At 35.9% G+C, this 22851-nt stretch overlaps 3 protein-coding genes across 3 annotated transcripts in view; 1 reads left to right on the plus strand and 2 right to left on the minus strand.

The window, feature by feature from the left end:
* Nucleotides 1-1614, minus strand: part of SHOC2 (SHOC2 leucine rich repeat scaffold protein) — a 97456-nt gene extending 95842 nt beyond the window's left edge. The window contains exon 1 of the mRNA XM_077762426.1: nucleotides 1411-1614. The gene's annotated coding sequence lies outside the window, so the exon portion shown is untranslated. The remainder of the gene's footprint in view (nucleotides 1-1410) is intronic.
* BBIP1 (BBSome interacting protein 1) lies at nucleotides 1094-11380 on the plus strand. The gene is made up of 3 exons (XM_077762427.1): nucleotides 1094-1308; nucleotides 10232-10312; nucleotides 11008-11380. Exons 2-3 carry the CDS (start codon nucleotides 10267-10269, stop codon nucleotides 11172-11174), a joined length of 213 nt encoding a protein of 70 aa, XP_077618553.1. The 5' UTR covers nucleotides 1094-1308; nucleotides 10232-10266; the 3' UTR covers nucleotides 11175-11380.
* Nucleotides 11381-12631: 1251 nt separating this feature from the next.
* The window catches only part of PDCD4 (programmed cell death 4), a 33388-nt gene continuing 23168 nt past the window's right edge, over nucleotides 12632-22851 (minus strand). Inside the window, exons 9-12 of the mRNA XM_077762428.1 lie at nucleotides 16910-17017; nucleotides 16531-16641; nucleotides 15759-15898; nucleotides 12632-13383 (exon numbers count right to left, since the gene is read on the minus strand). Coding sequence (XP_077618554.1) covers nucleotides 13323-13383; nucleotides 15759-15898; nucleotides 16531-16641; nucleotides 16910-17017 — 420 coding nt within the window. The 3' untranslated portion in view covers nucleotides 12632-13322. The remainder of the gene's footprint in view (nucleotides 13384-15758; nucleotides 15899-16530; nucleotides 16642-16909; nucleotides 17018-22851) is intronic.

The raw sequence follows: 22851 nt of genomic DNA on the forward strand, positions 1-22851 counted from the left end.
TTGTCTAAGATCTATTTTTCAAATGTCTATTCAAAATTAAATAAGTTTCACAGTGTACCTTGTGTCCAAATAAATATTTAAAAGATTTATCCTATTCAGTCCAAACTCCTTAGGTAGGGAAGAGTCACATACATATATTATTCCTAAAAATTCTTGTCACTGTCACATAGAAAAACATCAACACTTGATAAACTCAAACTATAAATGTAAGCTTACTTAATGTTGCACATTGTGCCCACGAGCTAAGTTTCTTCAAATTCATGTTAACAGTTTAAGGGCTATGGCATCGAAGGATGAGGGTACAAATTAGTACACTAATAAACTGAGGTCTTTAAAATCAGACAATTTCTCGGTGTTAATGCTACATTCGAATACAAAAATGCTTGGTTACACAAGTATACCCTAGGATTCTGACAAACAAAAAATTTTACACCCAGGAATCTCTTTGAGTACTACTAGAAGCTGACATTTATGAAGAAGTGTACAAAACGAAGCTGCACAAGTGAAAGCTTAGAGATATAGTGTTGGTAGTTATGATGGAAGCCAATACTATACAGTACACATCTGCAGCCCAATTTTGCTTCAGCATCCCCAGAGACTTAAAAAACATTTCTTTGGATAGGTTGCAAAACATTGCTTCCTCTTTTATTCACATCTCACCCCCATTATGATACAAAGCAACAGACAAAATCAAATCACCAACTGTAAGGACGGAAAGCTTAAAAACTCACACAAAAGCATCTTTCCAACGCTCAGAGTCGGTATTCATTCCACCTGTTTGTAAATCCATACTAACACAATAACACAAAACCGCTGTCGACTTAAAAACGGGGGGAGGGGGCAATTAATGGTTTGAAGTCATTCTTCTACCTAGGCATGNCGCTGAGGGAGAAAAACAGGCGGGGCCAGGGCAATCGACGCTACCCAATCACAGTGAGGCACTGGCGCCAACGACGCTGTCCAATCAGAGCGAGGCACTGGCGCCAGCTTCCCTCGCTCCGCCCTTTTCCTTTCCTCGGCTGCTCTAGGCCCTCTCTCCCGCCCACTGGGCGCCGCTGGCAAGCCCGGCCACAGAGTAAGCCTCCGACTGGGTAGAGGGACAACTGGCAAATCGGAAGTTACTGTTGAAGCTAAGGCAGCCATAACTGCTAAGGGCAAAGGGAGTTTCCTGGCCTCCCGTCTCCAGTGTGACGTAGTTCTCCCTTCGCCCAATCTCACCGTTGCCCCGGGCAACAGTCGAGCGGTCTGGGGAAGAGAGGAGTCTGTAAGTAGGCCCGAAAAAGGACCAAAGGTGACCGGACATCCCAGGTTAGACACCTTAATTCATATTCAGAACTGCCTACCCGAGCTGGGGGAGAGGAAAGCGCAGGTTTCCTGGCCCTTATTTTGCTGGGACGTCTCATCACTTACCTAGGTGGACAAAAGGTTAGGGTTCCGAAAATCCCTGTCCCGCCCGGAAGTTGCATTTGGCACTTCTGAATGGGGTCATGGCAGAAGGGTGGGAATAGCCCCCGGCACCCCAGGGAGTGCCCATTTCCACGGGAGTCTCCAGGTGAGGTGAGGGTCCGGTCAGCCCTATCCCGTGAGGCAGGCCCAAGCTAGACGTCCCGCGGGAGACGGAGAGCCGGGGAGGGGGTGTTCTCAGCCGCTTCCGCTGGAAGGAGGTTTTGCTTCCGGGCTGGCCTGACGGCGGCCCGCCCTACCTCCGCCCCTCTGAGGTTCCCTGTCGGGCGAGGCCGCTCCACCGGCCCTTCAGACCCAGCTGCAGCCCGCGGGGCCCGGGAGCCGGAGGGGGGGCTTCGGCCCGCGCCACTGGGCGGAGCCCCTCACTCTAGCTGCTGGAGCTCGCGACCGCGCCCCCTTAAATTTCTATTAAGTCCTTTCATCCCGGCCTTTGGAGGACGGAGAATTAGGGAGCTTGAGGAAAGCGTTTTCCGTTGCCAGCTAGAACGGGAAAAGGTGGTCCTCCACCACAGCGGCAGCACTTTCCACCTTCTGTCATAACGTTCTTAATTGTCTTCCTTTTCTTTATTTCTCCTCTTTTGTGGGTTCGTAAGCATTGGCTGCAGTTCTGGGTAAAGGTATACCGTCCTAATCTTCCATGTCTACGTTTTATTAACTTTCTGCTTGTGAATATTCTTAAAAATACCGTAATACGTTTACATGGCTCTTCCCAAGAGTTGTCACACCTGAACTCCTGTAGTTCCTCCCGTAGGCTTGAGTCAAGAACTATCAGATTGGCAATAACTGGGTTGGATGCCTAAAGTTGCCGGGACNATCTCTTTCTACTTCCTTACTTCCTTACTTAATCTCTACTTCCTTACTCCTGATGCTTTAACCAAAATGAACTACTCTGGTTTCTTCCAAGATTAATCACTGAAGCACTAACCTTTTGTGACTCTATATTAATGTCTTAGTTGTCCTCGGAGATGTGTTTCCAGATTCTCTCCAACAGGAAGTAATTTCCTCTGCGCTTACCTAGCACTTTCTGTACTTCTTTTATGACAACCATTATTTTATAACAGCTGCTTACGTCCTTAGCTTTACTGCTTGCTGTGCTTATATCTAAATAAAATGGTGTATATCAGATTCATCTGTCTATCATATTATCTTGTACATGATGTTATTTTGGTAGGTGCTTACTGAAAGATTGAATACATTTGGTGTCCTGGGTGCCTAAGACACTGCCAGCTTTAATTTATCAAATTTAGTGTAGTTCCTGTTACTCAGCCTTTTCCTAGTCTTCCCCTCTGAAGTCTTTCCAACATGATTTCTTCCCTCAATTAAAAAAAAAAAAAGAAACCGTACATAAAAAAAGTTGAAGGAATGCAATATTCATATACCCTTACCTAGATCCGACAGTTAACATTCTACCAAATTTTTTTTATTTCTTCTCACTTCTTTCATTGTCATTGATCTATTTGGAAATAGGTTACAGACACCTGTTAAGCAGGCACCTCTAAATTAATTTCCAAAATGTATTCTCTAAGGATTATAAAGTTCTGCAAAACACAGTATCATTATCACAAGTAAGGAAATTAATAGTTTTGTAATATTTCAAATCTAGTCTGTATGTGCATTCTCCCACTTGACCCAAGAATACTTTTTATACCCTTACCCCTGCTCCTCCAACAAAATTCAGGACCCAGTCAAGGTTTATGTATTGTGCTTGGGTATTGTAACTCTTTAGCCTTAATCGAGAACAATTCCCCTATTTTTTTTTTCTCCTGTGACACGGGCATTTTAAAGAGTTCAGATCAGAGGTCTTTTTGAAGATCTCCTTTTTTCTTATTTCTTGTAAACCAGAAGCTGATCTAGAGGCTTGATTCGATTCCATTTTACATTTTTTTCCTGAGAACACTTCACAGTATTCATACTTCTATAATCATAATTAATGATTAAGCCTTCTCAAATGTAACTATGTCTACCAGTGCCATGAGTTGCTCCTTATATCCATCCCACTTCTTTATAAACAAACCCTTGTATGGTGTCCTACAAAGAATTTAGCATTCAATCCTCCTGCCGGTAGAGAGGAAGTGCTAGAGTCCTGGGCTGACTGTCTACCTTTAGTAAAGTATTGCTGCTACTTCGCCTATACTTGTAGCTGATGCAATATAATCTGCAGCAGTATACTGATGTCAGCATAGTTTCATGAGTTTCAACTCCTGGCACCCTGAGGACTGTTGATGAAAGATGTGTGGGCCCTGCAATTCAAATACAGATGAATCTTGATGTTATCAAAGCAGATACCAAGGCAACTGCTGGCCATCTGGTATTTTGTGTGAGTAGGATGTGTCATTTTCTATTAACTTAATAGTAGTGTCTGCTAGTGAAGTATACCATCATCCAAGTTCATCCAAGAAGAACAGTTCCTGTTCTTAGGCCTAGGCACATTTCAGAAGCTAGACACCGCACATTTTATTCACATGAGTCTAAATTAATTAGCCAAATTGAACATGTTGCGACATTTTTCTACCAGCAGATGCCAGATAGCAAACACAGTAGAACTACTATAGTTTCCAAATACATGGCATATGATGTTATTTGGCATCTCCAGATGAACATTATCAATCCAAATTAAGCACTCTGCTAGCATGTGGGCAGCCAATTGAGTGAGAATAAGAATTACTACTTTGTGTCTGCTAGAAAAACACTTTCTTTTTGAGCTCCCTGTTTCACCTTCATGTTAATTTACGTTCAGAAATCTAATATGAAAATTTGAAAATTCATCTATTATAGCCAATCATAAGTCTTGAATAATACAAATAAAATTTTTCATATTTTTCCTGCAACTCCTGCCACCCCATCCACAACCTGTACTAGGCAGACTGAATTTTCTTTTTTTTTNACCCAGGCGCCCCGGCAGATTGAATTTTCTTAAAAGGATCTAAGTTAATAAATATTCACCAAAAAATATCCTTTACATAAACAAATTGCTTCTGGTACCTCCCTCAGTTCTCAAAGATTGTATTTGGTTTCTTAATACCTATTAATGATAAAATAGGACAATTTGGCATATAATGTGTTGTAGTCGTTCTGTGTTCTACTGAAGTTGTGAAGTCAAGTGCCTGTAGCAATGAGGATGGTAAGGGAAAGGGAACATTCGGCAGTAGTGGGGACTAGACAACTCTCCACAGTCATCTGGGACATTACTTTCCAGCCCTAGCCACACTTTGCCATGTGGGAGGTGTTGCCAGATTTGCCAAGAGGAGCTGAAATTTGGACTTTATGAGAAATATCTGATTTTTAAATATAGGCTCAAATACTTTTAAAATATTTAGCAAGCCAGCAAAACATTTAACCAGATAGGACCAAGGGCCACCAGTCTATGATGTAGGTTTCTTACATGAAAACAGGATTGGCAGTTAGGCCAGAATCTGAAAATACTTCAGAAATGTTTTTCTAAACATATTTCAGGTGCATTCATTTTCCTAGGTTAGGCAACAAGCCATTTGTCACTTCCATCAAAAATCCCAGAGGGGCACCTGGGTGGCTCAGTCGGTTAAGCGTCCGACTTCGGCTCTGGTCATAATCTCATGGTCTGTGAGTTCATGCCCCATGTTGGGCTCTGTGCTGCGGCTCAGAGCCTGAAGCCTGCTTCAGATTCTGTGTCTCCCTCTCTTTATGCCCCTGCTCCAGTCATGCTCTGTTTCTCTCTCTCAAAATAAATAAATAAAAACATTTTTTAAAAAAAGATTCAGTGATAATCTATGTGTGTTAAGGAAGGAATGTACTCTGTCTCGGGTGTAATTCATCTTGTATCTAAAAACACATGATTCTGTGAAATACAGAATATTTATTTCTTAAAAAAAAAAAAGAAAGAAAAAGAAATTCCAGATAGAGTCTTATATATACCAAGCTTCTATTCCCTATAATTTTAAAGGTTTTTACTCTTTGCCACCAACTTAAAAACTTGCTCACATTTTCTCAACCTTCAATTATATCAATTATATTATAAAATAGATTTGCTTTATCATATTCTTTTATTATTTTTTAATGTTTATTTATTTTGGCAGAGAATAAGCGGGGGATGGGGCGGGGAGAGAGAGAAAAAAAATCCTAAGCAGGCTCCACACTCAGTAGATCTCACATTTGTGAGATCGTGACCTGAGCCAAAATCAAGGATTGGATGCTTCACTGACTGAGCCACCCAGGCACCCCCAAAAGATTCTTATCCACTGTATCTCCATCATTTAGCTGTGGCTGTCATACTATAGACATGGTATATTTGTTGAAAGGAAAAATGTGTTTGGATAGGAACACATGACCTCAAATTCCTCTTTTGTTACATTTGTTTTCCATTCTGAAAGAATAATTCCCTTGTCCCAAAAAGAGCATCCTTTCTACTCCAGTCTTTACCGTCCAGTGTTTAAAGTTCTGTCCTTATAAATATATAGCCATTAACATTAATTTTTATCTTCAGTAATTATTTTATCCATGTATAACTTATTTTGATCAGTTTTTCACTAATGGTAATAACTCAATCCAGAATAGTTTAGTTTTTCATTTGTAAACACTTTTGTAGAGAAATATGGTAGGATAATCAATCATTAAAATGTGGTTAAGTATGAAAATATATTACAGTAAAATTAAGTGGAATGGTAATAGAGGTCTAGGGAGAAAAACACTGTAAAGTTTGACTTAAGTTCTTCATTCTTTTTACTAATGGAGGATAATAGCTGTCAAAATTTTATGATTGAGATTGAATTGGATATGTTTTTAAGACTGATATGGGGTGCCTGGGTTGCTTAAGTTGGGCATCCAACTTTTAGTTTCAGCTCAGGTCATGATGTCATGGTTTGTGGGTTGGAGCCCTGCTTGGGATTCTCTCTCCCCCTCTCTGCCCCTTCCCCACATGTACTCACTCTTTCCCTCTCCCAAAATAAATAAATTTCAAAAATTAAAATGAAAAAATAAAAGGCTGATATGTTATTTTTAAATATACTGGAAATTATGTCTTTAGAACGATTTGAACTTAATAATTTATATGTCAATTTAGAAATGTGTAAAGGGGTATTTAGTTTTTCTACCTAGTTTTTAAAATTCTCAGAGCATCTGAGTGGCTTAGTTAGCTAAATGTCCAACTCTTGATTTCCACTCAGGTCATGATCTCACAGTTGTTCAAACCCTTTGGCAGGGCTTTCTCTCTGTGGGCTTTCTCTCTCTCTCTCTCTCAAAATATATAAGTAAACTATAAACTATAAATGAATGAACAAATGAATGAATAAATGGAATAAAAATCTCAGTGCATGTTAATGCAAGCATAAAAGTTGAGGACCACTGACATATATTCTCTGGGTTCAGAAGGACACTTTAGTACTCTTGTTCAGTCCCATACACAATTTAGTTCAAGTATCAAATTAAGTCAGTCCAGAAATTTTTAACTTGTCCAAGTTGTAAAATTAACTTGTGTTATCAACATGTGTATGATTGATATAAAGTAGTAATCCTTCCTAGACTTAAGTGTCTTTCAACTCCCACTCCAACAGCTTTGTAAAATATTTCATGACAGAAATTTGGTTTCCCTCCAAGTTCTTCTGCATTAATTGTAGGCGCATCCAGCTCAATGGCTATAACAGATTTGCTTACTTTGACATGACTTTGAAATGTACTATCCATCAAAACCATGATCTCTGGGACAAATTACAAACTAAAGAAACTACGTGGGAAAAGGTAGTAGATTATTTTCCAATTATCCAGACCAAGAACTTCAAAAAATTATTGACATTATATTCTCCAAGCATTAAAAGTTTGGGTTCTATTAGTGTAAGAATTTTACTTCTGCAATGTGTTTTCTCTTAAAATATACCTTGGCAAATGTATCATTTTAAAATCTGGCATAGTAGTCCATTGTATGGCTGTTACAGAATTTATTTAACCTGTGACATACTGCTGAATATTTAGATTCACCTACTGCTGAACATTTTGCTATTCAATGCAATGCTTTAATGAAAATTCTTATGTCTTTATCCACTGGTGCATTGTATCTGTAGGACCCATTACTAGAATGCTTGGGTCAAAGGAAATGTGCATATTTAGCTTCAGTAGATAATACAAAATATTAATAGATACTACAAAATATCTAAAAAAACCTGTACCAAGAAACCCACTCACCAACAAAGAATGCCCATTTCTCTGTACCTTCTCTAACTCTGGATACTATCAGCTTTTGACTTTTTTGCAATTTCCAAAGATCTAACATGCACACCAAATTGTCACATGATTTTCACCTCCTTCATGAGCCCATGATCATTTTCTTAAACTGCAGTACCCACCTCAGCACTCCTAAATCCCCTTAAACTGTTTTATTTTCTATTAACACTTACTACCTCATAACATCTTATTATTTACTTACTCTAGAGTGTAAGCTCCAAAAGGTTTGGGGTTTTGTCTGTTTTGTTCACTAAAGAACAGTGCTTTGCACGTAATAGACATTTATTGAATTGAATGACATGGCACTTGTATGATACATGTGAATTTCTGTCACAGCTGGTATGTTTCTTCTTTGACCTATTTGTCCCTAGTGTTACATACATCTTACCTTATCATAATAAGAAAATACCTAAGGAGCAACCACAACTCCTTAGGGCACATTACACCAGACAATACACCCATCTTTGGCTATTAGCAGGCCACCTGGTGAAGGAAAGAAATGTTCCTTCCTACTGTGGACTCCCTGGGCAGTTGATTATCAAGACACTGTAGCCTTGCCAATGAGGGCCATCCAACCACCACCTTGCTTATTTTAGCCCTTCCCTTCCTGTTCCTCTCCTGCCAGTGCCTGGGGGGGCTGGGAGGTCTAGGAACAATAGCCAACCCTAGTGAAGCCAACACTCCACCCAGGCAAGTGACTGCCAGCACTGTTCTTCCCCGCACCAGACCCAGCCCACTCCCTACCAGGCCTTTGGTTCCACACCCTTTCCAGTAACAATGGCAGCTTAGTGAAACAGAGAACTAAGATTTAGTAGAGCACCAAGTTTCATTGTTTTCCTCAAGCCAGATTTTGGATGTGAAAGAGGTACAGACTAGAAGGAGCAAAGGATTGTGACTGAGTTCTGAGTAGCTGAAGTTGCTACTCTATAAAACATCGAAGATTTTAAGTATTCATCCACTGTTTTGCTGATAAAAATTGATGATACAAAAACTCGTGGCTACTATGTTATTTCTTTTCACATTTATCAACATCTGTAATGTCTATCCTCCCTTTTGGCAGCATCCCATGTCAGATTTGCAACAAATAAGGGCCTACTGAATATGTTCATTGTGATATTTTAGTGGAGAAGCTGTTTATTATAGCTTATATTATGGTTCATAATTCAGGCTAATCAGGGATCTGCAGTGCTATTAGCTTTCAACATAACCAGGAATAAAAAGGGAAATGATCGCTAGATACCACTGGCAGGCCTAACAAGAAAAGAATGTGGCTGAAGGAGAAGTTGTGCATTCTAAGGAAATTGCATATTATACTTATCTCAGATCCCATTTAGTGAGGAGTTGCTGCTTTATTCCTGGCCCATTCTCTATTTCATCTTCACCTCGGAAAACAGAGCAATGTAGGGGTTAAACTTTGATGACAAAGTTCTAGAAAATGGATAGAGGTTCCTTAGGAACTTTAGATGTTCCAGAACAGGAATTTGAATGAGAAAGCAGAGGCTTGGTGGATGGAATAAGGATTTTAATTACAAGTGTCAAAGTGGTAGAGTGGGAATAACTGAGACGGGAAGCAGCTTCACTTGATTATAACTAATTTCCAGTGGGCAGTAAGGGCAAGCACCGCACCAGCATCACTTTATAAATAATAAATCTTTCTTCTGTGGTGATGTTGTGAAAGGCACATGGTAAGGGTTGCATCAGTATGGTGAAATATCACAAAATGGGTGGGACTGTCTAGAGAAGTATTTGTAAAAGGATCATGCTACAAATTACAATCTAGAACACCTTGACTATACAACATAGCAGTAATCTGGAATGTAACACTGGAAGCAAATGCCATCAGCCAGAGATGGCATATATGCTGGTATGTTCTTAACAAAATACTCAAGATAAAGGTATTTGCTGGCACTTTAGAATATAGTATCTCTGTATTAAATGAAAGTAGTAAACTGAAAACATACCTCACTTCTGGTCTTCAAGAGCCAATTTCACCCGTGTTGTCTTACAAACTGCAGATGTATAGCCAGTTAACTGTTTCTTAGGATGCTTTTTGTCATTATAGCAAAGGGATTAAAGTAGAAGCCAGCTGTTAGCTGTTGAGAAGTGGGAGTGTAAGGAAATATTTACCTACTACCTCTTCTTTTTCTTAACTACTGGCCTTACCCCCACATCCCAGTATTTTTTACCTCATCCACTTTCAGGGAGATGCTATCCGTTAACCAAATGGCTGCACAAAAATTCTTTTGGTTTTCCTCAGCTGGTATCTACTAGGTAATTATGAAAAAAAAAAAAAATGAAGTGCTACCAATTTTTCGCTACATGGGGAAAAAATGTAGAACATGTAGCCTTGCAATTTAACACCTCCACTGACTAAAGAACATTGACAGGGTCTAGGTCCTTATGTTAACTCTCTCAACCTTGTTTCAATGAAAAGACCCATAGGAAAATTATGCAAGGATAGGGTAGTTCATTTTCTATAGGAATTGTGATTTTACTTCCTAAAGTACAATGGAAATATCTCAAGCAATATGTTTTGGAAATTCATTCTTGAATATTAACAATTGATTTCTCATTGAAGGAAAAAAAAACTTAGCTGTATCCAACAATTCAGATATGGCGGAAGTGAAGTCAATGTTCCGGGAAGTTCTTCCAAAACAAGGTATCTAAATCACAAATACTTAAGTCACAGAATATTATAGGTACCTAAAAAGTAGTAGGCATGCACATAGTGGGCTCAGTAGCTAGACATCTGTAACTATTTTGTGTCTTTGTATGCCACATTTACCATCCACTTTTACTATGGTTTTTTTACAAGTAGGTTATAAAGAACTCATCCATTGCTTTTTTTCCCCCAGTAAAGGATGACAAATGAAGCACTGTTAAACCTGGGGCTCCTGTTATACTCAAATTTGCAGATTATAATATGATATTTTCAATGAAAAAAATAGTACTGTAATTCACCATGTTACGGTCTGAAAATGGGGAAAAGAAACCTAAGTCAAGCAATCATTAAGAAAAGCTGACAGTTTAAGTTAAACATTCAGTAGTTAATATCATGTTAATACCATTCTTTTACTATATTAAGTATTTTTATGCACTACATATTTCTCCTGAATCTTTTTGCACATTAAACATTTGTCACAAAATGTTATGTATTTCATAGGTAGCTTGGAATTTTAGGTACAAAGTTCAAAATGTCATCCTTTTGAACTCCCTAGTATTAAACGTTGATATATTTGAAGTAACTGTGAAAACAACAGATTTTCATTGATAGTGGATTAAGTCTTTATTCTAGCTGCAAGTCCAAACTACCAATTGACTGGGTCATCTCAAATTATTTCTTTTTAAACTTAGGGCAGTTGTCTGTGGAAGATATAACCACAATGGTGCTGTGTAAACCCAAACTTTTACCCTTAAAATCTTTGACTCTGGAAAAATTGGAGAAAATGCAGCAAGCAGCCCAGGATACGATTCGCCAACAAGAAATGGCAGAAAAGGAACAGCAGCAAATAACTCACTGAATGATAACTTAGCACTTCTCCAGAATGCCCTGTATTAATTACAGATAGAAAATAATTTGCATCTGTATGCTGAAAAGTGTGTGTTACTAAAACTGATAGTGCTTGTAAATAATATGAAAATACCCAAGACTAATGCAACTTGTATTGTGATTTTAGACACTCTGGTTTGTATTGAACATAAACAATTAAAAAGCTTTGAACCCAAATTTTAAGGGTTTTTTATTTTACCCAAGTTTTTAGAACTGTAAATTATTGTTCATCATTCCTGTTACTATCAGTCTTATGGGTAAAATTCTTAGGCACACGTGACTAAATGAAACTCTTATAGTCAGAAAATCTTTACATTTATTAAAAATTGAATTTGATCATACATTCTAATCTTATACAAAGCGTTTTGGGCTTTTACATTACCTAATTTTAAAACTCTTTTACAAATCTTGTTTCATGTTTAAGGCTATTTTGCCTGACCAACTGATCCTACCAGTAATGACAAAACTGTATTTCCTAAATAAATTGGAAACCCTCACTGAGCTTTTTGTTTTCATAAAGTTTTTTTTATGTTTATTTATTTATTTATTTATTTTTAAGAGCGAGGAGGTGCGAGCAGGGGGGAGGCAGAGAGGGAGAGAGAGAATCCCAGGCAGGCTCTGCACTGCACTGCACTGCCAGTGTGGAGCCTGATGCAGGGCTCAAACTCACAAACCATGTGATAGCGACCTGAGCAGAAATGGAGTTGGACACTTAACTGACTGAGACACCCGGGTGGCCCAGTCCCCTGAGCTTTTAATTATACTGATTTTAAGGACTAAGAATTACCTGGCTACCTTTATCATCCAGGTATCAAACATAAAACTACAGACTTGAAAGAGCCCATGAGATAAATATCAACATTAAATTTGGAGTTTTAATTCTAAAAGGCTGCCTAAACCTGCAATGGGCACATTCCTAATACCTTTGTAAATTCTGAATATAATTCTTGGCTGGTTGCTACCATCAATAGACCATTTAAATTAGCACAGACCTTGAGGCCTTGCCGAGTAATTAGAATTTATTGAGGTTAGAGGTTAGAAATGTAATCATTCTTTAGATAACTGCAAAAGAGGTTAGAAATGTAACCAATCTTTAGATAACTTATTTATTAGTGGCTAATATTTTCTCAGACACTGGGTAAATGTAAGACTTTTTGAGTCACTGAAGAATAATTTTTTATAACATAAACAGTAGCTGGTAACAGAACTTAAGAATGATGAAAGATATTATTTGGATAATAATTGGATTATTATCCAATTACTGGATGTTTAACTGAGCCTCCAAGGCCCCCCAAGTTCTTTTGATTTAAAAGTTTGCAAAGAACAAAGTTTCAATTCACTAGGTTCAAATATGCTCCCTTAGAGGATTTAAAATTTGCTGTGTAAAATAAAAGTTTTTAAAAAGACCTAAAATAAATGTACTCCCAATGAAGAATCAACACTGCTTCACATGTTTTATTTTGTCATACATTCTTTTAGAACCAGGTTCATTTTTCCAGTTTTGTAGAAAAATAGATGTTCCAGCCACCATTTATTTAACTGTCTAGTCTTTAAGACCAATCAATATGTTCCCTGGAAAAATGAATAAGTCTTATGACTAACTCATTTTCTTAAAATTCTTTAAGACAAAGAAATAACTTTTTTTTTTTACTCCCAAAGCACAGTATTCCAACAGCAGCAGCCAACATGGGGTTTTAGCAGCTTAACTTCACCCCCTAAATAAAGCTTTGTATAAACCAGTGATTTTACTACAAAAACACTGTCCTTGAAAGAAAGGAGTGGCAGTCAGACATCAATGCAAAACTTGGAATGATTAGGTCATAAACATGGCACTTACAAAAGGTAGCTTATGAGAATATTCCACTTAAGAAGTGGTTACTCTTCTGTTCCTCCTTTAAAACCGCAAAAAAAAAAAAAGGAAAGAAAAGAAAAAAGAAAAAGAAAACACTTCCTTTAAAAATTCCCCTTAAATTGTAAGTTTATAAAATTTCAGAAATGCCTTGTACCCAAAACAAGTGCTTCAAAAACAAAACAAAAAAACCTGTGCTAACAACTCTTACAATTCAGATATATTTATGTGTTTTGTTAATAACATCTAAGTCTGTAAGAGTTCTTATATTCAGTAGCTCTCTGGTTTAAGGCGACCTCCATCTCCTTCACTTACAAAACGCTTTCTGCCCCTGTAATGAAAAGAACACAAACATGAAAATGAATACCAGTACTAACTATAACAAACAAAAAGAAACAACAAAAAATCTTGGGTTCTTTTGGTTAGTTATTAGGTTTTGAAGGGTTCTGTTGTTAAAAAAGTGAGCATGCCTCTAATTCTTTTGAAAAAGACTCTTTCCTTGCTATGTATCTTAGAATGTAACAAATCAAATGAACTGCTAATCTAAGCAGTTTTTAGTTAAATAAAAGCTTAATTATTGAATAAGTTTATTGTCCAAATGGGAGTTATGTAAAAAAAAAAGTTAAAATATAAGGCAAACATGCTATTTAGAACTTTAATATTTACTTATATGAGTATTACTTGAAAGCTAAACAGTGAGACAGAGAAAACACCAACATGATTTGGAATTATACAAATCAGAGCTACAGAACCTATGAAAATATCCATGTTAAAAAAATTTTTTTAGCCTTTTCTTAAATATAGAAAACCCATAAACTGAACATGGAAAAATCAGAATCCAATTATCCTGTCTATGCCCCATTCTGGGATTCCTATTTCTTTTTGTTATTGTTGTTTATTTATTTATTTTGAGAGAGAATCCCAAGCAGGCTTCATGCCATCAGCACAGAGCCCAATGTGGGGCTCAATCTCACAAACCATGAGATCATGACCTGAGCTGAAATAGTTAGAGGCTTAACTTAGCTACCCGGATGCCCTAGGATTGCTGCTATTTCAAACTCAAGAGGCCTTGCTTTATAATGTAAGCACACTTATACTGTATGTAGCCAAACACAGTAGCAACAGCCCAGGAGGAATATTTGACCAGCAGCCTTTAAGGCAGTAAGTGGAAAAGAGAGTTGTCCAGAATTAGTCCTCATTTTCTGACCCTAGACCAACATGCACAAGCATTCAAGATTACACACAAATGTGCACTTCACCCAAATAAGCTAATGGATAGAGGATAAAAAGACAAAGTTCTATGGCATACAATGAAAATGTAGGTATCTCCCCAACTGATCGTTGAGAGTAAAGCCACAATGGAAATGACCAGTTAGACTTCTGAATAGAGGCTGAAAAATGTAAAAAGCTAGTGGCCAAGGTGTTGACCCCTTTTCACACTAAGTCTAAATGGAAATCAGCTACATTTTCCCGTACATACAGACTTCAGACTATAAAAATGAGACTGAGATGCAGAACAAAGCAGTAAGTAGCAAGAACCCTTGCCAATGTTGACAGTATTTACTGACAACTTTGCACATAAATGATGCCACCACCAAGCAGAGAGAGAGAGAGAGAGAGATTTGGGAGATGTGTATTTGCAAACATTTTTTTATCAAAGCCACTAAACAGTATCTTCCTCCATCTCTCAATAGCTTCTAAACTTTCTAGAGCAAAAGACACTACCAAGAACTATTTTTCTGAGATTTAATTCTCACAACATACTTCAATAAAAATAGACAAAACTTTGCAATTGTCTCAGTTTAAAAATTACAAAAACTTAAAATGTACATAAAACAGACATACACAGACCACCTGGGTAGCTCAGTCAGTTAAGCACCTGACTTTTGATTTCAGCTCAGGTCATGATCTCATGGTTTGTGAGGTCATGCCCCGTGTCTGGCTCTGTGCTGACTGCGTGAAGCCTGCTTGGGATTCTGTCTCTCTCTCTCTCTACCCCTCTCCTGCTCTCTCTCTCTCAAAAATAAATAACATTAAAAAAAAAAAGATAAACACAAGTTTAGCTATTACTAACATTTATGCCTATTTATTATAAACTTACATTATAAGCTTTATTTTAGCCACAAAAAGATTCATCAACTCCCAAAGAGTTAGATCCTAGTAGCACAAATACAATATCTCCAAAGAATCACACACATATATTCTCTAATAAGGTAAAATCTAATTAGCCTCAATTCTTCATTCTGTGAAGGAGTACAAGGAAGCTACATGGAGTAAGGAATAGCCTATATCTTTGAAGCTGGAAAAGGTCTGGATCCATCCTTAGCCTCTACTGTGTGTAAACTTAGAAAACTTCTATTACACCTCATTAAACCTTAATTTTCTCATCTCATTGGTGATAATACCTACTCTGAAATAATATTTCAACTGCTTAGAACAGAGTCTAATACACAGAACTACTACACAAAGTTTCCTTCCAGTGAAAAGGGGCTTCATGAAGTAGCACTGTATAGATTTAGAAGGGGGCAAAAGAAGCTTTGCCTTAGTTTTTCCATAAACTCAAAACTGATGGTTTTCACTCGAGTGGCTTCAGGGGAGACAGTAATTTTTCTGAAGAATTCCAGAATTTTTCTGGAATGACAGAAATTAGCTTAGCCTTTCCAAGCACCTCAGCCAGCATTTTATGCAGAAAAAGTAATAAAATACCTTGAAGGACAAAGATCTCTGAGTTGTTTGGAAATTATTCCAGCCTGAAAACATTCTTCTACAAACCGCTCAAGCACAGAGTATGAATGTGGCACATCCAGATTAATGTCTGGAATTTCATTGTAAATTCTCTCATAACCCTAAAACAATGAAATTATATACAGAATTGTTAGCCCATATAAAGTACATAATGCCATACAAGCCATCACTGTCATCAACTGACATTTAAAGACCAAACATTCATAAAATTAGACTGAAGTCAGATCTGATCTTTGAAGAGTATAGACAATAGGTATATGTGTCATAGAATGTTTTCTTTAAAGTTATTCTCTCAAAAGAGTTCAGGCAGACATCAGACCCTGGACACATTTCTTCACCATCTATATACATTTAGTATACTCTTAAAAATATAAGCAAGCACCTCCCCAATATTTTAAATAGGAATAAATTAAATACTTTAAAATTTATTTGTTAAGAGATCATGTTCATATTTATCTCTAGATAGAAAATAAAAATATCACATCTTAAAAATAGAACTCTTGAGGAAGAACAATCACATCTTTAAAAAATACAGGTAAACAAAACCACTGAAGTGGTTTCTTTGCCAAGAAATTAAATATAATCACAACCATTAAAAAAAACAAAAAACTAAAGGCATAATAGTATTTAACTTACCTAAAAGAATATTTCACTGACAATTCACAATATTTATTCAATCCTTAAACATTGATGGTATAAGCCCAAAATTTGTTCAAAATAATATTATACTTACTCTCTTCATTTGGTCTAGAGTAATGGTAGAAGATTTCCAAAGAGATTTTAATAAATTCAAAATCATCTTAAATGTATTTTCTCCAGTTGACTCTAAAACCATTACAATGGCCTAAAAATTGAATGAATGAATGAATGAATGAATGAATGAATTTTTTGGTCATTTAAATTTATATAAGAAACTACTCCTAAAATGTATCAGACCCTTTCGTCAGATATGTAATTATAATCATTATAAAAATTTAAAAACAACTTTCTCCCCTAACATTAAAATTTTTAAAAAGAAAAAGATGTGCACTTCTAAAGGAGCATTAAGTCACTGTAGTGCAAAAAGGAATACTTATTATTAATAACTCTTTGGAATGTCAAAGTAATCTTACTTCATATACAAGCTCATGGTGAAAATGAGGTACTTCCAGTTCCTTAAGGCAATGTTCAGCTTCAGATATATCTCCAGAGAGTAAATACTCTTTCAGCAGCATATCAATCTATTAAATTTAAAAATTGAGATGTGTTAGAATTTCCAATTTTTTTTTAACTGTGCTTTTTGCCTATAGGATTTACTTACTCTCAAATAGCAGGTCACAAATAGCTGTGTAAGAACATACAGACTTGACACAACACTATCATAACAAAATTTTTTTTCATAATTAAAAAGTAAATCCCCAATTTTTACATGGCTGATAATTATAAAGAAAATGCAGCAATTCAGTGTGCCTTAATAATCACTGACGTCTATGAGTAAATTTAAGGTGTACTTGGCCTCAGTTATGACCATAATGCTTCAATGCTCACTGTAAAACAAGGGATTTTAAAGACCACTAGAGGGCACTGGCTGAAAGTCTCAAAATATATTTTTAGAGTGTCACAAACTTTCACTTCCATCAGGATGACCTTAATAGTCACTGGATGCCAAAAAAATGAGTGATGATAAAAGAGCCTTACTAGACAGGGAAAAAATATCCATACAGTTTCTCTTCTCTCTACAACTGAGGATTTGAAACCCATTATCTAAGATGTTCATCAGGAATTCAGTTTCTAGTTGTAGCTAAAGAGGCAAGTATTGACTTTCTTGTTCAAATACCATAACATCGACAGCTCTAGAGAAAAGGAGGAAAGTTATCCAGCACAAGAACTTCAACAAGAATGTTCTTCCCTATACAATGCCTGTTAAAATCACCTTTGCACCTAGTGGGCACTCAATGAATGTTGGCTCACTTAATTAAATGATCTCATTTAAGTATCTTTGCCTTCCAACTTCTGCAAAGTATTTTTATAAAGGGTAAAGTAAAATTTGATAAACAGAATATATACTGATGAATAATTCCTATTATCATGCTTTAGAAAAGTAAATATTTAAAGCATCGCATTTGAATAAAGTGATTTTTCTTTATAATTGTAAATTAGTAAATTTATTATTCAAATTGTATCATTTATAGTTTTTTAACTTTGTTATAAAACTTGAAGTATTTAAATGTTTCCCATCAGGCTCCATGCATTTTTTGAGAATGATAAATTATAAATACATATATACATTTCTAAAAGTCCTCTTTGTCCAACTTATCCTTCCATGCAAAAATAAATGCTCAAATAATGTCAACCTCAATCTCATATTGGTAGTTTTATTTCCATTTCTATCTTGACTGTTTTTTTTGTTGAGATCATTCACATAAAATAGTTTAGCAGTTTCTCAAAATAATAATTTTAGGGGAGTATTACCATCATTTTTTTAAGTTTATTTTTTTATTTTTTTAGTAATCTCTACACCTAACTTGGGGCTCGACCTCACAACCCTGAGATCGAGAGTTGCAGCTCCTCCAACTGAGCCAGGCAGGTACCCTAAGTATTACCATCTTAACAATATTAAGTCTTCCAATCCATAATAAACATAGGATATCTGGATAGCTTTCTCTTTTAGGTTTTCATTTATTTCAACATTTTCCAGTTTTTGGTGTATAAGAGTTGCACTTCTTTTGTTAAATTTAGTCCTAAGTATTTTAATATTTTTATTCTATTATAAATGCAGCTGTTTTCCTAATTTCATATTGTTTGTTGCTAGTGTACAGAAGTAGAATTGAATATTGTATATTAATCTGATATCCTATAGTCTTGCTGAATTCATTTATTAGTTGACAGTTTGGGGGGTTTGGGGTTTTTGTTGTGGATTTATTCAGATTTTCTATATACAGATCATGTCATCTGGGAATATAGTTTTACTTCTTCCTTTCTCATCTAAATGCGTTTTATATCATTTTCTTGCCAAAATGCCTGGTTATCTTGACTGTTTTTACACCTCAATCTTCCTAACCACATGAAATTTTTTTTGGAAGTAGATATTATAATCATGACATTACAAACACCAACTTATCTACCCTAAGATATATAAAAGCAGGCTAGTCAAGAAATCTATTAATAACCTTAACCCTCAAACTAGGTACACTTATCATTAAAAGGTTTATTAAATATCAAAACTATAGTCACATGAAACGATTATACTCAAAAATCAGAAGCACATGAACTATAAGACTTCTAACTTTCTTAAGAATCTACAAATAAGATTAAACACTTTTTCTGATTTCTTGTTATAGAACATTACTACCTGAAAAAAAAATCCATAGAGAATAAATCTGACATTTTAATGAAATCAATTACTTTTAAAGCATGCACACAGGTAGTGCACCTCCTTACAAAAAACTACCACTCTGATCTACTCTGGTGTTCATAATTCCTAACTTATGATCTGAGAATATCCCGTTTCAAATTGCTCATTTAAAAATGTAGTTAGTGGGGTGGCTGGGTGGCTCAGTCAGATGAATGTTGGACCCTTGATTTCAGCTCTGGTTGTGATCCCAGGGTCGTGGGATGAAGCCCTGAACTGGGCTCTACAATGAGTACAGAGCCTGCTTAAGATTCTTTCTCTTTCCTGCCCCTCTGCCCTTCTACATGTTTCACACTCTTTCTCTATAAAATTTTTTTAAATTTATTGAGTAACTACAAAATAAAAAGTCTTATTTAAATTTGAAAAATTTTAAATACTAATAGAAGAAAAGACCTCAGGCATTCCTTTCAGGTTCAAATACAGCCTTCTTATGAAGGCCCTTTTAACTTATTAACACAGTCTTATTTTTTAATCAGGGAAACCATATAAAAATTTAATAATTATTATATAATTATTGTGTAATTCATAGCACCAGGAATAAAGCCAAATACACAAAGGTTATCCAATTTTCCATTTATAGCTTTAAGACAGAACTTAATTTTTATCTACAAAACCACCAGCTAGAGGGCATAGTTTACTTCCCCAGAGGAATACATGTATATTAAGTTAAAGACAATACTAGTAGTTACCTCTTTAACAAGGTGGTTAACAGACTGCTGCCCACCTCCAGAGCCCCACACGCTGTCTCTGCGCTTTCCACCTTTAGACATACTCAGAAGAACAGTAGCCTTGTCCAGAGCAGCTCTACCAAAAATAACAACAACAACAATAACTGACAACTTGGAAATGCTTCAGGATGACCTAAAAGCTTTCACATAACATAAAATCAACCTAAAATTCAAAGGTCTTTTAAAAAACGATTTTTTAAAATAAAAAGTTGGGAGCAAAAAAAAAGTTTCTTTTCATGTTAATATTCTCATATTCTATTAAGTAAACAAAAATCTAACCTTATTACAAGATAATTGATCTATACTGAGTAGACATATGTCACAAAAAGCTTAACTTTTACATAGTTCTACACCTTCCCACTAGGGCAACCATTCCATTGTGACCTGAAGTAGTCCTAGAAATTTAAGATAACATCTACACCTGAGCAAATCTAACTCCTGGCACTAAATTTAAGTTTCCAGGAAGTTAAAAAAAAAAAAAAATCATACAGCATGACTCCCAAATATCACATTTAGCTTAAAATTAATTATACCAAAGAACAAGAGTGAAAACATTATTTCCTAATATTTCTGTAGCAGATAGATATAAAATGAAATTAAAAATGGGGCTCCTTTGTTAATACTGTCCATCTTCTTAGAATATTAATTACAGAATGTGAAAACCTGAATGGACCTTAAACATTCTCAGTCCAACCCTTCCTGTCTCTAAGTAAGAAAACTAAGCCCCAGAGAAGAGTGGCTTGACATAAAGACAGCTAATGGCTTAGTTACAATCCCAAACTTCTACAGTATAGTATTGTCTTCTTCCTATTATGTCAACAATCTCTCAATTAGTTTTTTGAAGTTTATTTATTTTTGAGACAGAGAGAGAGACAAGAGTGTGAGCAGGTGAGGGGCAAAAAGAGAGGGAGACACAGAATCTGAAACACGCTCCAGGCTCTTAGCTGTCAGCACAGAGCCTGACACGGGGCTCGAGCCCACGAACCATGAGATCATGACCTGAACCGAAGTTGGATGCCCAACGGAGCCACCCAGGCACCCCTCAATTTTTTTTTAACAGTGGAGAATATACACAAATGACAAACAGATGTCCACAATGTCTGATTAACTCAAATGTCATTTCAATAAAATCCTGTAGAATTTTCCCCAATTTTGAAATTCTAAGTAGGAAAATGAATTTACTTACCTAGCCTGTACACAGTCCACAGTTCCTTTGTAACTATCAATATAGGTATTACATAAAATCCCATCTCCGACAGCTCTAGCAATAAACTGGCCCACCAACTACAATAAGAAAAAAAAAAAGGGAGCTGTATAAAAAAATCTAAAATGAAACTTTATAGGACACAATTTCTAAATACAGAAATGATAAAAATAAAATAAAATAAATAAAATAAATACATAAATGATAAAGACTGGCTGGACTACAGAATCAATACCTAAGACATGTTGGAATATTCAAACATCTATCTAGCACCTGCTAGTTATGCTTGACAGACACTCCCACATCTTAACCTTCAAGACAACTACCCATGGAGGGGGGGAACACACATCAGTTTTGCTCACTATTGAATGCCCCAGCACCTTGCACACCACCTGAAACACAGTACATGATCAAAAATATTTGTTAAGTCAGTGACCTAAATTCAAGAGAAAACTCTCTTCTGGGAGAAAAGAAAATAGGACTGGGTTTTCTCAAGAACTCTGATTAAAGGAATTTACTATATGGAGAAAACACTGTATAGAAATTTCTATATGAAAATATAGTGTTATTTCTTTTCTTTTTTTTTCTTTTTTAAAGTAGGCTCCACACCCAATGTGGGGTGCAAACCCACAACCCCCAGACCAAGTGTCACATGCTTCACTGACTGAGCCAGCCAGAAGCCCTGTGCATAACATTATTTTTTATAAAAATTGGTAACAACTTCAGTGTCCAACAATAAAGGTATGATTATATGATACATACAATGGTACATTATGGAGTCATTAGGAAATATGTTTACTGCTTTATATGGTGTAATAAAAATCAAGTTTACAAAACAGCACACAGTATAATTCCATTTTTTGTTAAAACAAAAAATGCAAGGATATATAAAAACCATACATTAATAAACACCCACAGAAAGCAAAAGAGATTTAACACCAAAATATTTAACAGTTAACAGTGGTTATTTCTGCTGGCTTTTCTTCCTTTTGACTTTTATTTTTCAGAAATTCTATAATATGAACTTATGTAATCATTTTTTTAATGTATGAGTACTGGTATAAAAAGGAAAAAAAAAGTCCACATTTGAATCATAGCTCAATACCTTACCAGCCTATTGTCTGACATGGAAAAGAAACAGCATTTAGGAATTAACCTATCTATATTCCTAAATTAATGTTTAAGCAAAGTGCTTAAACCTTTTTAATTTTTTTTAATGTTTATTTATTTATTTGAGAGGACAGAGAAAGACGGAGAGAGAGAATCCCAGGCAGGCTCCATGCTGTCAATGCAGAGCCTGATGTGGCTTAATCCCACAAACTGTGAGATCATGACTTGAGCCAAGCAAGAGTCAGATCCTTAACTGACTGAGCCATGTAGGCGTCCCAAGTGCTCCTACCTTGATTTAAAACTCTGGTCAAGTGAATAGGAACAATTTCACATGTTTTTAATTTCAAACCAGAAAGTCACATTATAGTGTCAGCATGTATTCAATCTAATAAATGTATAAGGATTTGAGATCAGAACCTAAGCAGAAACATAAATCATAAATTTTTAAATTATTTCCCCACAAAGCTACAAAGGGGAAAAGGCTTATTTATGATTATTTTTATAATAAACATCAGTTAAGCCAAATCAAGCTTCAATTGTAACAATCTACGTATTTTTTAAATACTAGATCATACAACAGCTTAACCATGTGTTAAGAGAATATATGGGTAGCAAAAAAAA

Source organism: Crocuta crocuta, unplaced genomic scaffold, assembly GCF_008692635.1.
Source record: "Crocuta crocuta isolate KB4526 unplaced genomic scaffold, BGI_CrCroc_1.0 scaffold328, whole genome shotgun sequence".
Lineage (NCBI taxonomy): Eukaryota > Metazoa > Chordata > Mammalia > Carnivora > Hyaenidae > Crocuta > Crocuta crocuta.

Bases quoted from the DNA above. Each gene is read 5' to 3' on its own strand.
- BBIP1 (XM_077762427.1), top strand. From the start codon at position 10,267: ATGGCGGAAGTGAAGTCAATGTTCCGGGAAGTTCTTCCAAAACAAG. The intron at 10,313-11,007 runs GTATCTAAATCA...TTTTAAACTTAG, and splicing joins GGAAGTTCTTCCAAAACAAG to GGCAGTTGTCTGTGGAAGAT.